The 13,299-nt window shown below is 36.3% G+C and overlaps 1 protein-coding gene across 1 annotated transcript in view; it reads left to right on the top strand.

Moving 5' to 3' along the window:
* Positions 1-13,299, top strand: part of Cept1 (choline/ethanolamine phosphotransferase 1) — a 43,760-nt gene that overhangs the window by 26,805 nt on the left and 3,656 nt on the right. Inside the window, exons 5-6 of the mRNA XM_031374640.1 lie at positions 5,809-5,893; positions 13,233-13,295. Coding sequence (XP_031230500.1) covers positions 5,809-5,893; positions 13,233-13,295 — 148 coding nt within the window. The remainder of the gene's footprint in view (positions 1-5,808; positions 5,894-13,232; positions 13,296-13,299) is intronic.

Raw genomic sequence — 13,299 nt, 5'->3', positions numbered from 1 at the left:
AAAGACCTTAGCTTTATGCTCAGTGTATTTGTCTAGACAAATTGTGTTTGATGGTTCAATTATTATTACTTATGGCTAACCACATATCTTTACCTATATTATCAATGATAACACACATTTGGTTCAGGATTTGAGTATTTGCCTAGCATACCCAAAGCCATGACTTTGATCCCCAGCACCAGAGTTCTGTGTGCTATGCTAAAATGGTTTTAGAAACCATTTTATATGGTTTAAATTCATTTAAATATGATTAAGAAATTTTTAATTGTGCTCTATTTTCTCCAGATATGCTGTTTTTACTTATATAGCTACTAACTTTTTAAGATTTCATTTCCTCCTTGTGGTTATTAGTTTGTCATACTTGATCATTCATTTAGTGATCAGTGATTTTAATAACTGAAATTAAATCACCAAGCATGTTCATTTAGTTTTTTCAAAGTGGAGGAAAAACACTTTGGAAAAATTGTTACTAATTTTTTTCTAAATGAATTTACTAGCCTTTAAACTATCCTCTATTGTATACTATATACTAGCAGCATTTGCTAAAATTGTACTACAGAAAGATCACCCTGAAGTGATAGTAAAAATCATAAACAGGACAAACCTTTACCTCAACTGATTGATAGACTGAAAAATTAAAGAGTTTCAGAGTGGCATAAGAACAACACTCCCCTTACCTGTGAAGTTCATACTTTTGTTCTCTGTAACTTTGGAAAAGTCACCCCAGAGATTCCACATATATAAAATCATAATGTTCCCACCTCCTAGGTATCTGTAAAGATGGAAAGTATTCAAAACACATAATGCACTAATGGCACCGTACATGACATATAGAGAATCTTTATTTTAATTACTCGCAGATTTCTTCAGTGGGACAGCAATTCTTTAACTGCCTGCTGATGATGCTAAAGGAGCTGAAAAGACCCTTGGTCGTTCTGTTCTTAAGGCTGCCCTTTAAGTGTAGGCCTACCCCAGTTCCTCTCTTCAGAGGACTTTGGGTATATTTGTCTCTGTTATAAGTCTGGACCTACCCCAGTTCCTCTCTTCAGAGGACTTTGGGTATATTTGTCTCTGTTTACAGTTTTCAGTGAGCTTTCTCTGTTTAATTTCCTCAGAAAATCTGAGGATCCATACTCATGTGGTAGGTAATACTGTTTTTAATATTTCTACTTATTGAAAAAGTGAACAGATTTGTTTTCTTTGTATGTAGTGCTTGAATTAAAAATATTTTATTTATCATTGAGCTATATGGTTAACATTATCTAGTAATGATCAAAGCTTGTCATATGCCATTTGCCCCTTATTGAGGGGAGAAAGTAAAATACTTCAGCTCATCTTTTCAGACCCTTAACACTGCATCTCACCGATATCATTTGACTGTCACACTCATTTACAAACAAATCTGTAGTTAATAATACCCTAATCATTGAATATGATTCACATGAATATGAGTCCGGCAAGTTGATAATTTTTAAGGGAAAAGCTTGTTTTTGTTAATGTAAACTCATGAGTCAGATTGTACACAAAGTAGGGTAGTTTTTGTTTTTGTTTTTTTTCTACTGTGAATTTATATCTACTGCATATTCTGTGTTAAGCATGCTAATAGTAAGCCCAAGTTACAAACGTTATCTTTAGTATTTATCTGTAATAGAAATAGTTATACCTACAAATTAGCTGCAAGCATTATCTTTAAAAGTACTTATGACACCTGTAAAGAAAGGTAGATTAGATTATCTTCTTATCTTGGAGGGGAAGCTGTGTTAAGAGAAGGCGAAGCGTATTGTTACCATCTCTTGTGGATCCCTTGGTATCCCTCATTACAAATTGAATTAGAACTCAAACCAAATGCATTTGTCCATTTACTATCTCTCTGGAAGATGAGACTACAAATGAAACTTGGAAAATAGTCAGGGGCTGGGTTGTAACTTAGTGGTAGAGTGCTTGTCCTCCTGTGTTAGACTCTGGATTTATCCCCAGCACTGTAGGAAGAGGTCAGAAAATGTCCTCATAGTTTAGCAAACTTAAATAGCTTGGGTTATTACAGTTTATTACTTATAAAGGCAGTTTTCTTTCTCTGATGTAATACCTGCCCTGATAGGGAACTGCCAACCTGTAGTGTTTGGTGGCTCCTGAGATTTTCATGTCAGCTAAAGAGTTCACTGCTCCCTTATTTAGAGGTTAAAACGGTTCATTATTCATTAAGGGACATTGTGTTCTCTTTATATCACTGTCTGGCTATGTATAAGCCCTTGCTAGCTGGCCTTGAACTTGCAGTTCTAATGCTTAAGCCTACAGAGTACAGGCAGTGCCACCATGCCTGGTTTGTTCTCCTGGCTATACCCTTAGAATCGTGTTGTTAGAAACAATTTGCCATGGCTGGAGAGCTGGCTTAGCAGTTCAGAGCATTGACTGCTCTTGCCAAGTTCAGTTCCCAGCACCAGCATTATGGCTCACAACTGTCTATAACTCTAGTTTCAGAGGACCTGACACCCTCTTCTAGCCTCTGCATATACCAGGCACATGCACATGAGCATAAACATATATATGCAGCCCAAAACACCCATACTTATAAAATAAAATAATGGCAAAATGTTGAAGAAGGCTTAATTTTGTGAACTTTGACCTGATTTTGACCTTGGGCTGCCACCCTCACAGTCACTGCATCCACAGTCTAGGAAAGTATAGATTCCACAATCTAAACTGTTTTTGATTTTTGTTTTTCTTTCCCATTCTTTTTCAGTGGTAGCCATCTGAACAGTGTTTGTGTCTCTGGCTTGTAGTAATTTAGATATGGTCTGACAAGAGTTTACATTTTGTATTGTTCACAGTCCCTGAGAAAATTCTTGTCCTTTAACAATGTGTTAAAAGTAGGTAGAAATAGTAAATTGTTTTAAATAAATACAGATAAGGTATTGACTTTAGTAAAGATCTCAAACCATCTTCAAAGATAAAGAAAATTTTATTTTTTTCCCTCTGAAGCTTTAGGCTGTAGCAAACTAATGCAACAGAAACTTTTTAATTTTATATTAATAGATCTTTGTTTTAGGTGTAATTATGCTGTAGATTACTATCTTCAAGGATTTTTTGTTGTTGTTGTTGTTGTTAAGTGAGGATTATTGTCCTGGATTTTGAAGACTAGTCCTTAATTCGGGAACATTATTAAATTTTGTATCCATCTTGAAAATAATAATAAAAAAATTTTTGAGTGACCTAGAGCAGCGGCTAAGTAGTTAAGAGTACTTACTTCTCACTCTCAGCAGCTGTGTGACCACTCAGGCATGAAAAAAGGCCTGGGATTCAATATGTAACAGAATGTAAAGCCGTCTTTTGGCTCTTGCACACACACCTACCTGTCTACCAGTGTGCAGACATTACCCAGTCACACAGAAAGATATACATAAGTAGGACAAATCTTAAAAACCAACAAGAACTGATTACAGAAATCTCAGATTGCTACTTATACAAATACCCCTTCTAGACAGTGGTCTTTCTTGCATGGTCAGTGTACAAAGTTAAGCACCCCTCCTAAACCCCCCTCCCCCATCCCTGGTTGAGTATCACTGTAAACTCAGCCCACACTGAGAGATTTGCTGGGAAGGTGGCATAGTAGACTGCCGTGTACCTAGCTATCTCTTTAACATCATCAGCAGCTGTTTATCGCTATCATCTGCTGCCTGCTTCCTTTAGTTCACAACCCTTTGGATAGCTTTGCACTGGGTTCTGTCTAATTCTTCCAGGAGCAGTGATGGGCAGTTTTTCTTAAGGGAGTTCACACATTTGTTCTAAATCCAATAAGCAATTAGAAAAAAAATACACCTGTCTACCAACTGCTAAGTTTTCCTTGGCCTTCTCTCCCGCATACAGGGGCAATATCTGAATAATTTAGAAAATCTTCCAGAATTTGTCTTAGACTCCCTACTTTGAGATATTAAAGAGCTTTCCTGCTTCCTTTTGCTCTCAAACTCATCCACAGTACAAAGACTAAGTGTGTGGGGTTTCTCCATTTTAATTTTGTAATTCTATACTTCTGACCCTTCCCCTTCCAAAAGGCAGCTTCATATATCCAGCAAAATGTAAGATGTCTACCTTCCACCCAGGACAGAACTGATCGTCTTTGACACACCTCCCTACTTAGTCCTGAGTCTGCTACTGAGTGTAATTCCCCTATTGGCATCAGCACTCCCAGGTCAGCGCTACAGGCTCATCTTAGCTTACTTCAGAACAGCTCTTTTTCAATAAATGTGTATATCAAAATGATTACATTACTATTTGCTGCCAACTATGCATTTATTTAAAACTCATTTACCAGCAAACAAAGGTCAATAGTTTTTGTTTTTTGTTTTTATTTTGAAAGGCCTGATTTCAAGCCAATTACTTCTGTGTATGAGAAATTACATATCCTAAGTTTATGTGGATTACCTGCTTTAAGTATCAGTTGTATAAATGAGGCTCTGTTCTGCTCAAACTGAATCTCCTTGCTGTTGATACTTGACTTTTCTTAGATTTATTTTTTTATAGTTAGTAAAGTATCCACCTTGTTAGAAAACTAACACCATAAAAAAAATGTAGAGTGGGAAATACCCTTGCTCCCCAGCTGCCTCGCAGTCCGCACACTGTCCTTCCCGATAGGCACTACTTTCCTTAGTTTCTGAATTGTGCAATTACTGGTAAAACAAAAGGAAACTACTACTAGTCTTTATTAGTCTTCCCCCCTCCCCCATAAAACGTAGGCTGTGCACATTCTGGAACTTGTTTTTCACTTAATATTGATGCTTTCCCATTTCAGTACTCAGGGTGCTGCATTGCCACCTCGGAAAAGCTACACACTGTGGAGCTTAGGTAGCCACACATTCCTTAAGGATTTTAAATTCTTTCTATCATAACTATTTCTGTAGCATGAATAATCTTGTAAAAAGTGTACCTATAGAATAAATTCTTTCCCTTAAAGTGTTTGGATTTCATGATCTAAGAATAGAATGTCAGTCCCAATGGGATGTGCTAGTCTGCGGAAGGAAGGAAAGGAGGGAGGGAGGGAGGAAGGAAGGACGGACGGACGGACGGACGGACAGACAGACCCACGGAGGCACTGTTCTCAGTCTTTTTGCCCAGGTTATTTTTTCTTTTCCTTTTTTTTCTTCTTCAAACGTTCAGGCTCCTAATTTCTCTTGCCTGCTCCCCACACCTCCCTCCCTTTTCACTGTCTCTTCTTGACCATCCAGTCATTTCCAATAATCTCAAAGCTCATACTCAGCTGCTTTCAATTATCTTTCCTGAATTTCTAGGAAATTTACTAGGGTAGTTAACCTAGTGAGAGTAAGAATCTGATTCAGAATTAGTTGATTTTTTTTTCAAACTAGTAGCACTGTGAACAGTAAATGAATATGTCTAGAGGGCAATACATTTATTTTCTTTCTGTTAAGTTCACCATTTCAGTTGCTACTGCAGAGAGCTTACTCTAGGATTTCATACTGTGCAGCTATGCATTGTAATTCTCTGCTTGATACTCAAAATTTAATACATACGTATACCTTTTCTTTTTGGTGGGAAAGGTTAAGTTATAGAAAATTTGCTTTGGAGAGGGGGGTTTTTATTGCTCTGAAATTTATCAAATTGAATTTAAAAGGCTCTAGATTTTATGTGATTTTTGTTGATACCAAAATTTTGATACCTTCTCTTCCCCCTTTGCTCCATATGTGAAATTTATCTTCTGTTGTGCATGATAGAGGGATGCTGCTTTGCTTGCAAGTAATTAACTGGAAATTGTGTTTTGAGTAATTCTGCTCTTTTGGCTTTTTTGTACCTAATCAGAATTGATGTGACTGAAGTGCAAATCTTCATAATAATCATGCATTTGCTGGCAGTGATTGGAGGACCACCTTTTTGGCAATCTATGGTAATTCTGTTCGCATCACGTATCCTACATAATGCATGTTATCTTCTGCTTGTTTTTCTAATATAGGATAATCCAGTTAAAGGGTAATGTTCAAAGTTATTTTTACTGTTTTTTGAGAATGAAAGTTACTGCAAAGAGTAGGAAGTTTCTTTTTAGAGCATGGGAATTATACTCTTTGGAGTTCTGTGTACACTAAGTGTGCTTTGAAGGCCATTGAGAATCTGAGTCCTTAATGACATCCTATTTTACATTCAAGGAAACAACAGGTAATGTGACACGTAAGTCAAGCAGTGACACAATTAAATCACTTTTTTTCCTTTTTCTCCTTTATATGACTTTATTTGGTCTCTGTCATGTGTTTAATGATGAATAGTAAATTTAGGATTTAAGATTGTAAATTACTGTGGCACAGGGGACAAAAGATATAAATATTGCCAAACTATTTCGGTGTTATGGATTATTTTAAATGTTAGGACTTTTTCCTCCTGCCCTGAAATATATTATTCTATATATACCCCACCCCTTTTAACCTGCTGTGAGCCTCAAGAGAGAATATATGTGGCCCAGAGACACAGGCTCCTGAAAACAGACTGCCTGTTTGATCCAAGCTCCATTGCCCCTTACTCTAACTTCTGCCTAATAAATAGCTGTCCATAGTTTCCTCTTCTGCAGTGTGGGGTAATGATAGGGCCTACTGCACAAATGAGTTCCTGTGTGCAGGGTAGAGCAGTCCAGTCAGGTGAGAAACCCCCAGTGAAAGCAGATGCTCCCGGTGTGATTGCTTCCTTCTCTGGTTTGAGCTATGTTTTGCTTTGCTTTGTTCTGTCTGGGGGGCATGGATCAGACTGGCCTTATACAAATTATCCTTCTGCCTTAGTCTCCCAACTTCTCGGGTTAAGGAGAGCACCTCCACTTCACAGTTTGTTGAGGAATTGTTCACGATTGGGCAGGGTAGTTAGTACTCCCTAGTTACTAGTTAACTGCTGCTCACTACCACCCCTTTAGTAGTTAATTGATGTGGTTGTACTAAAAATGGTTAGTAACCCAAGATTAATATAATTCTTAAAAGTCAGATTAATTTCAAGATATAAAAGAAATTTGCTAAGACTTTCCATTTACCCAATGCACTTTCTAATGGTAAATTAGGTACTTCCCTGTGTATTTATTGCCAAACATTAATTGCCTTTTGTTCAGGGAATGGGCTTTCAAAGAAAGAGATAAAGGAATAAAAACAATTTGCAGTCAGCCAGGAAAGTTCTGAAAACATTCTTCAATACACAATAGCATTTGTGCCATAGATGCCACTGTAGACATCTCTTGGTTTTTTGTGACTAAAATATAGAAAAATTTTATTAGCTTTGTCTTTTGATAGATGAGCTGCTTTTGTTCATGCTCTAAAAAAAAATGTTTAGCCTTTTAGGAAGGAAAAGTAAGTTTGTTTTCCTAAAACTATATCATAAAGTCTAAAGTCTACACAACCTTCACTTGTGACCCTAAAATTTTTTTCTCTGAAATATCTTTTTTTTTATTAGATATTTTCTTTATTTACATGTAAATTTCTCCATTCCCAGTTTCCCCTCCAAAAAACAAAGAAACAACAAAAATAAATCCCTGTTGCCTCCCCACTATCTTAAAAATATACAGAATGCCTAAATTTTTAAAAGTATTTTAATATCCATAAAATAAGAATTCTGCTTGAAGTTTTGAAAACAATTTTAATACCTGACTTATAAAACTAAACCTTAAATATGGTACTACATTACATATACATATATGTTAAATATATTATAGTTAGATAAAGTATGTTATACTCATATTTTATTTCTTAGGGGGTTCCTAGCAGTAAATTGATTCACATCTAATTTTACCTTTCTCAGTAGAATTTGTACAAGTAAGCTCTGTAACCAGCTTTTTCCAAAGGTCAAAAAATCCTAGCACTTGAGGGATAGAAGCCGTAGGTCAGAAGTTGAAAGTCCTGAGCTACCCAATGAACTGTGTCAGCCTGGACTCTTTAGCAAAGACTCAAAATAGCAACAAAATGTCAAATGTTTATCCTATCTTTTCTTACAACTAAGATAATATAACTGTGTTTTAATCATGCTGGAGGGTGGCTTTTTTCTTATCATCTGTTTGGTTGTTTATTTACAGCTAAATCTTAACTATTTATATTCCCTGGGCTCATGACCCCCTTGTCTCAGCTCCCAGGTTCTGGGATTTAGATCAGTTTAGCACCCAGGCTTTATCAAGATATTTCCTGCCAGGCCGTAGTGGGCACACCTTTAATCCCAGCACTTGGGAGGCAGAGGCAGGCAGATTTCTGAGTTCGAGGCCAGCCTGGTCTACACAGAGAAACTCTGCCTTGGAAAAAAAAAAAAAAAAAGATATTTTCTAAAGTTGTGAAACTGACTTAGTATATTTTGAAATTTGACTTCTAAACCGTGCAGTCCAAATTCAAAATTAATATGGTTACTGTGATTAGAATGTGTCAGAAAAGAGATCTCCTGGTCTGTTATTATCTCCATATTGTGATGTTTGCATTATTAAACTAAAAGAAAGAACCTTATTTCTTGTAATAATTGGAGACTTGGTGAAATTATTTTTTTCTTAAAAATCTCAAACACCACGCAGATTATTCCTTATCCTAAAAGCTTAGTTACCAGAAGTGTTTCAAATTGTGGGTGAATATATATCATCGTTTACTTATTCCTAGTCTGTTCCAAAATCTGAATTTAAGAATCAAGTTTTGAATTTTGCAGCATTTTTTTATTTTAGGATTAGCAGCATCCAAACTCATTTTTCTTTTTCTTGGCCTAAAATTTTACTATTGAATGAATGAATGAATGAATGAATGAATATATGCATCTATATATATTCATTAGTATTATATTTGGTTCAGAAACTGTGACTGCATGTAGTGATCCCATTAATTTGTATCAAAATGGAGAAAATGTGTTTATTTAGGGCTCACATAGGAAATTTACATCCTTTTTTAAAACCTCCACCCATAAAATAGGCTTTATTTTCCAAATCTTTGTTAAATTATAAGACTTTTACCATAAAGTTAGTGATCATATTTATGGTAAAAGTAAACAAACAAAAACATTGCAAATGTCTTCATAAGCTTGATTCCAAAAGATCATTGTTTTGCAAAGGTGAGTGATTGACAGCGACTACATGTGGACGACCCATTCTTTGCCCCATTTTTTCCCCCAAAGAGATGGAGTTTTTAACTAAAAGTTATAGTTGATTTTATTGCTGTTTCCTGGAGTTTGCTTTGTTGGGAAAGGGATGCTTTAATTCACAAAAGTTAACCCATTTCAAGAAATAAATTTTTGTTTATTACTTCTTTCTAAAACATTTTTCCTTTGGAACTACCTTAGAAAAGGAGTAGGTGTCTGGATATGAATATGTAAATAAATTAACCATGCAATTCACTCTTGATTATTTACATTTGAGTTTGGTTGATTGGGTGGGTGGGTTTTTCAAGATAGAGGGTCTCTCTGTATAACCCTAGATTTACTATCTGGAACCAGGCGGGCCTTGAATTCAGATCTGCCTGCCTCTGCCTCCCCAGTGCTGGGATTGAAGGGATGCCTAGTTTTGACTCTTTTAAGTGCAAAAGTGCAAAATTACTAAAGCAATTAAGTAAATGGTACTAGACCTAACTTGTTTGAGGTTGTTTGAAGGAGTGACTATTTTCTGTAGTATATTGTATTTATCTTTTTGAACTAAAAGGCACTTTTTCTGTGCTGGGGATTAAGTACTTCAGGTTTGCTAGGCAAGCACTCTACCACTGAGATGCAACCCCAGCCATAAAATGGAAGACTTTTAAAAAAGAGTTCCTTTACACTTAAATAATTTTTCTTAAATTATGGATGTTGTAATTATGTTAACATTTTTAATTATTTTCATAGAATTCACTAAAATAATTTACATGAGACTAGAGAAATGGTTCAGTAATTAAGTATAAGTGCTGCTCTTGTAGGAACCCAAATTCAGTCCCCAGCACCCACAGCAGGTGGCTGATAACTACCTGTAATTCCAGCCTCAGGGGTTCTGACCCCTCTTCTGGCCCCCACAGGTGCTGAATTTACATGTACAAATGCATATGTATACATTATTAAAATAAATTTTAAAATAGTTACTATGATTTATAAACAAGCATTTTTACATTCTTTGCATAAAATATCTACTCTTAAAATCATTGTTTTATTTCCACAAAACCTTTTCAATTACTATGTATCTTCAAAACCTAACAAAATGAAAACTGTGTTTGATAGAAGAGCTGAGAATTTAAAATTTTTCCCACTCTAACCATTTTAAGATCAGTTGTAATACTTTGATATTATTTGAGTGCATACATGCACTGCCTGTCACAAGGCCAGATGATTTTTCCCCTGATAATGAAAAAGACATCAGAACTTAAGGGAATGCTTAATCTTCCCAAGTTTGGAAGACTACTGAAATTGTAGGCAGGATTGAGGTAAGGGAGTTTTCAGACAGTTCCTTGGCTATTTGTATAGAATAAGTACAGTTTAAGGAATGATAATGATGAGCGAGATGGTAGAGGAAAAAAGGGTTCTAACAGAAAAAGTGTGCACACCTTCCTTGATCCTGAGTGCGGGGTAAACCTAAACATACTTGAAGTAGTTTTGTTTTGTTTTGTTTTGTTTTTAAGTAGGTCAGTGGTGCCAGTCTGCAGGGGTCACCTGAGTCATCAGTTCACTTTGCCTCACATTTTCCTGTGTGCATTACCTTTTCCATTTTAAGATGCCTGAGGTGGAAGGACGATAGTTCTTTGTATTGTCCACAAAACATGAATTAAACACACAGAGAAAGGAGCAAGATCTGAATCTTCATTCAGAAATACCACCAACCATACCACCAACCATAACCAGGGTGAGAGAGATGACTCAGACAGTAGGGACAGTTGCCCACTAAAGCCTGATAACCTAGTGCCACGATTCACATGATGGAACAACTTCCACAGCTTATCCTCTCATTTCCACATGACTCCTGATTCCCCCCCAGTAAATATCCATAATTTTAAAAATTAATTCAAATTAAACCCTACACTTGAACTTGCATTTTACTGGATGTAGCTAATATGATAGAATTGATGCTAGCCCTAGGATGTTTCAGATACTTTGCTCCAGAGTCTTACATTTCTGGCTTACTCTGTAATCCAAGCCTTGTATTAATTTTCTTGGCTCTTCTAAGGTTTGTGTTTATTCTTTCTTCCAAAGGACACAAAAATTTATGATCCTAAAGCAGTGTCCCCAAGTTGTAAATATAAGTAATGATGTTTGATCACATTAATTGTGTCGTGAGTGACTGTTACATATAGGGTACTGATATGCTGGTTCTAATGTGGATACCCCTGATATACTCTTATTAGGCAAGTGTCATATTTCTTCCTTTGCCAGAAACACCCATTGTCTCTGGATGTTGTCTCTGGATGGAGAACGGGGGCAGGACACTGGGCAGTAGGACAGGAGCAGACTATTGAGTTACAGGAAGGCGCATCAGATTTAGATAGGAATGTCCCTAGGTTTCTGAACTAGAACAAAGCCTCATTATTATTTACTATCTCCTCTCTTGAAAAGCTTGAATTTTATAGGGCTATGGGGCAGTAATGTACTAATTAGTAAAGGAGGAGAGTTTGGGGTGTTGGACTTTAAGTGGAGCTATTTCATTTAGATGAATAAACCCCTGCTTAGTGTGACTTGAGATTCAAATCCTGAGTCCACTTTCTTTAGAGCTGCAGCTTCACAGAGGGTAGAGCTGTATAAACAAAGGAGCTCTTGAGAGTTTTAAAGAGACGGACGCCGTCCAGCCATTTTAGATTGCTTTCCTCAATTTTATTGGAGTTTGATTTTACAAAGAGAAATGTCTTATATCCTATTTTGTTTTAAAATATAGGCAAATAATGTAAATAATGTTTTAAATGTTTTCATTGTAAAAACCACATTACCTATCATAGCCTGGCAAGCTGTTGTAATCTTGTTCCAATTCATCCTACCTTTGGACAAATTTTGAAACCAGAAAAACAAAGGAATTGATATAAAAAAAAAAAGAAGAAACTCATTGGTGACTGTCTTAGTAGAGTTTCTATTCCTGCACAAAACATCACGACCAAGAAGCAAGTTGGGGAGGAAAGGGTTTATTGAGCTTATACTTCCACATTGCTGTTGATCACCAGAGGAAGTCAGGACTGGAACTCAAGCAGGTCAGGAAGCAGGAGCTGATGCAGGGGCCATGGCTTGCTTCTCCTGGCTTGCTCAGCCTGCTCTCTTATAGAACCCAAGACTTCCAGCCCAGGGATGGCACCACCTACCAGGTGCCCTACCCTGATCACTAATTGAGAAAATGTCCCACAGCTGTGTCTCATGGAGGCACTTACCCCACTGAAGCTCTTCTCTGTGATAACTCCAGCCTGTGTCAAGTTGGCACACAAAACCAGCCAGTACAGTGACCTCAAACATTTCATATGCCTTCCATTTTAAATAATGAATACTGTGCTTGCAAGATTAAATGCATCTTATAAATTCATTCAGTTGAATCCCTCACCTTACTTTAGTGAATTCCATCATTACTATATAGTCATATAGCAATGTATTATTTACTGAAAAGTAAGCTTTACATACTATACTTGGGGACACTTGTAAAGCTGCACCAGGTTAGGCATACTTGACTTTTTGATGTCGTTGTTGTTCTTTTATCTGTAAATACCACTTTACTTGCCCTCAGCTTTCACTAGAGGGTTATATCCCAAAATCAGAGTTCGAAGTTTTCTGGATAGACCTCTTCTCCTTTTTCATTCTATACTGCACTGATTTCAAATATAATTGACAAATATCTCTATTATTTATGCTCTATACATCTAACAGCTATGAAGGTACTACATATTTATAGGTGGAATTTAGAAAATATGCAAAGAAATGTAAAACCACCCCTCTTTGGAAGAAAGAAAGAAAGAAAGAAAGAGAAAGAAAGAAAGAGAGAGAGAGGAAAGAAGGAAGGAAGGAAGGATGGATGGACAGACGAACAGTTCCACAAAACAGCCTCATTCACTTTTGCCAGATCTTAGATGGATTCACAGAGTTTTACTGAACTCACAATGGAAATTAATTACATTGGGCTTTTGTGTTAGAAGTGAGTCTTGTCTTTTAAGACTTGTTATATTGCTCATAATGAAAAGAGAGGGAAATTTTCATTGCATTAGTATTAACTGTAAGGAATAGAGAATATTTGAAAGTATGAATAAATACTTGATTGTACTATTTTCTTAGTTGAATGTGTATATATTTTAATTGTCTTTTCTCTCTACCCATTAAAGATTCCAGTGTTGAATATTCAAATGAAACTTCTTCCTGCACTTTGTACTGTGGCAGGGACCATATTTT

Source organism: Mastomys coucha, unplaced genomic scaffold (genome assembly GCF_008632895.1).
Source record: "Mastomys coucha isolate ucsf_1 unplaced genomic scaffold, UCSF_Mcou_1 pScaffold16, whole genome shotgun sequence".
NCBI classification, from domain to species: Eukaryota; Metazoa; Chordata; class Mammalia; order Rodentia; family Muridae; genus Mastomys; species Mastomys coucha.
This window is presented reverse-complemented; position numbering and strand designations above follow the sequence as displayed.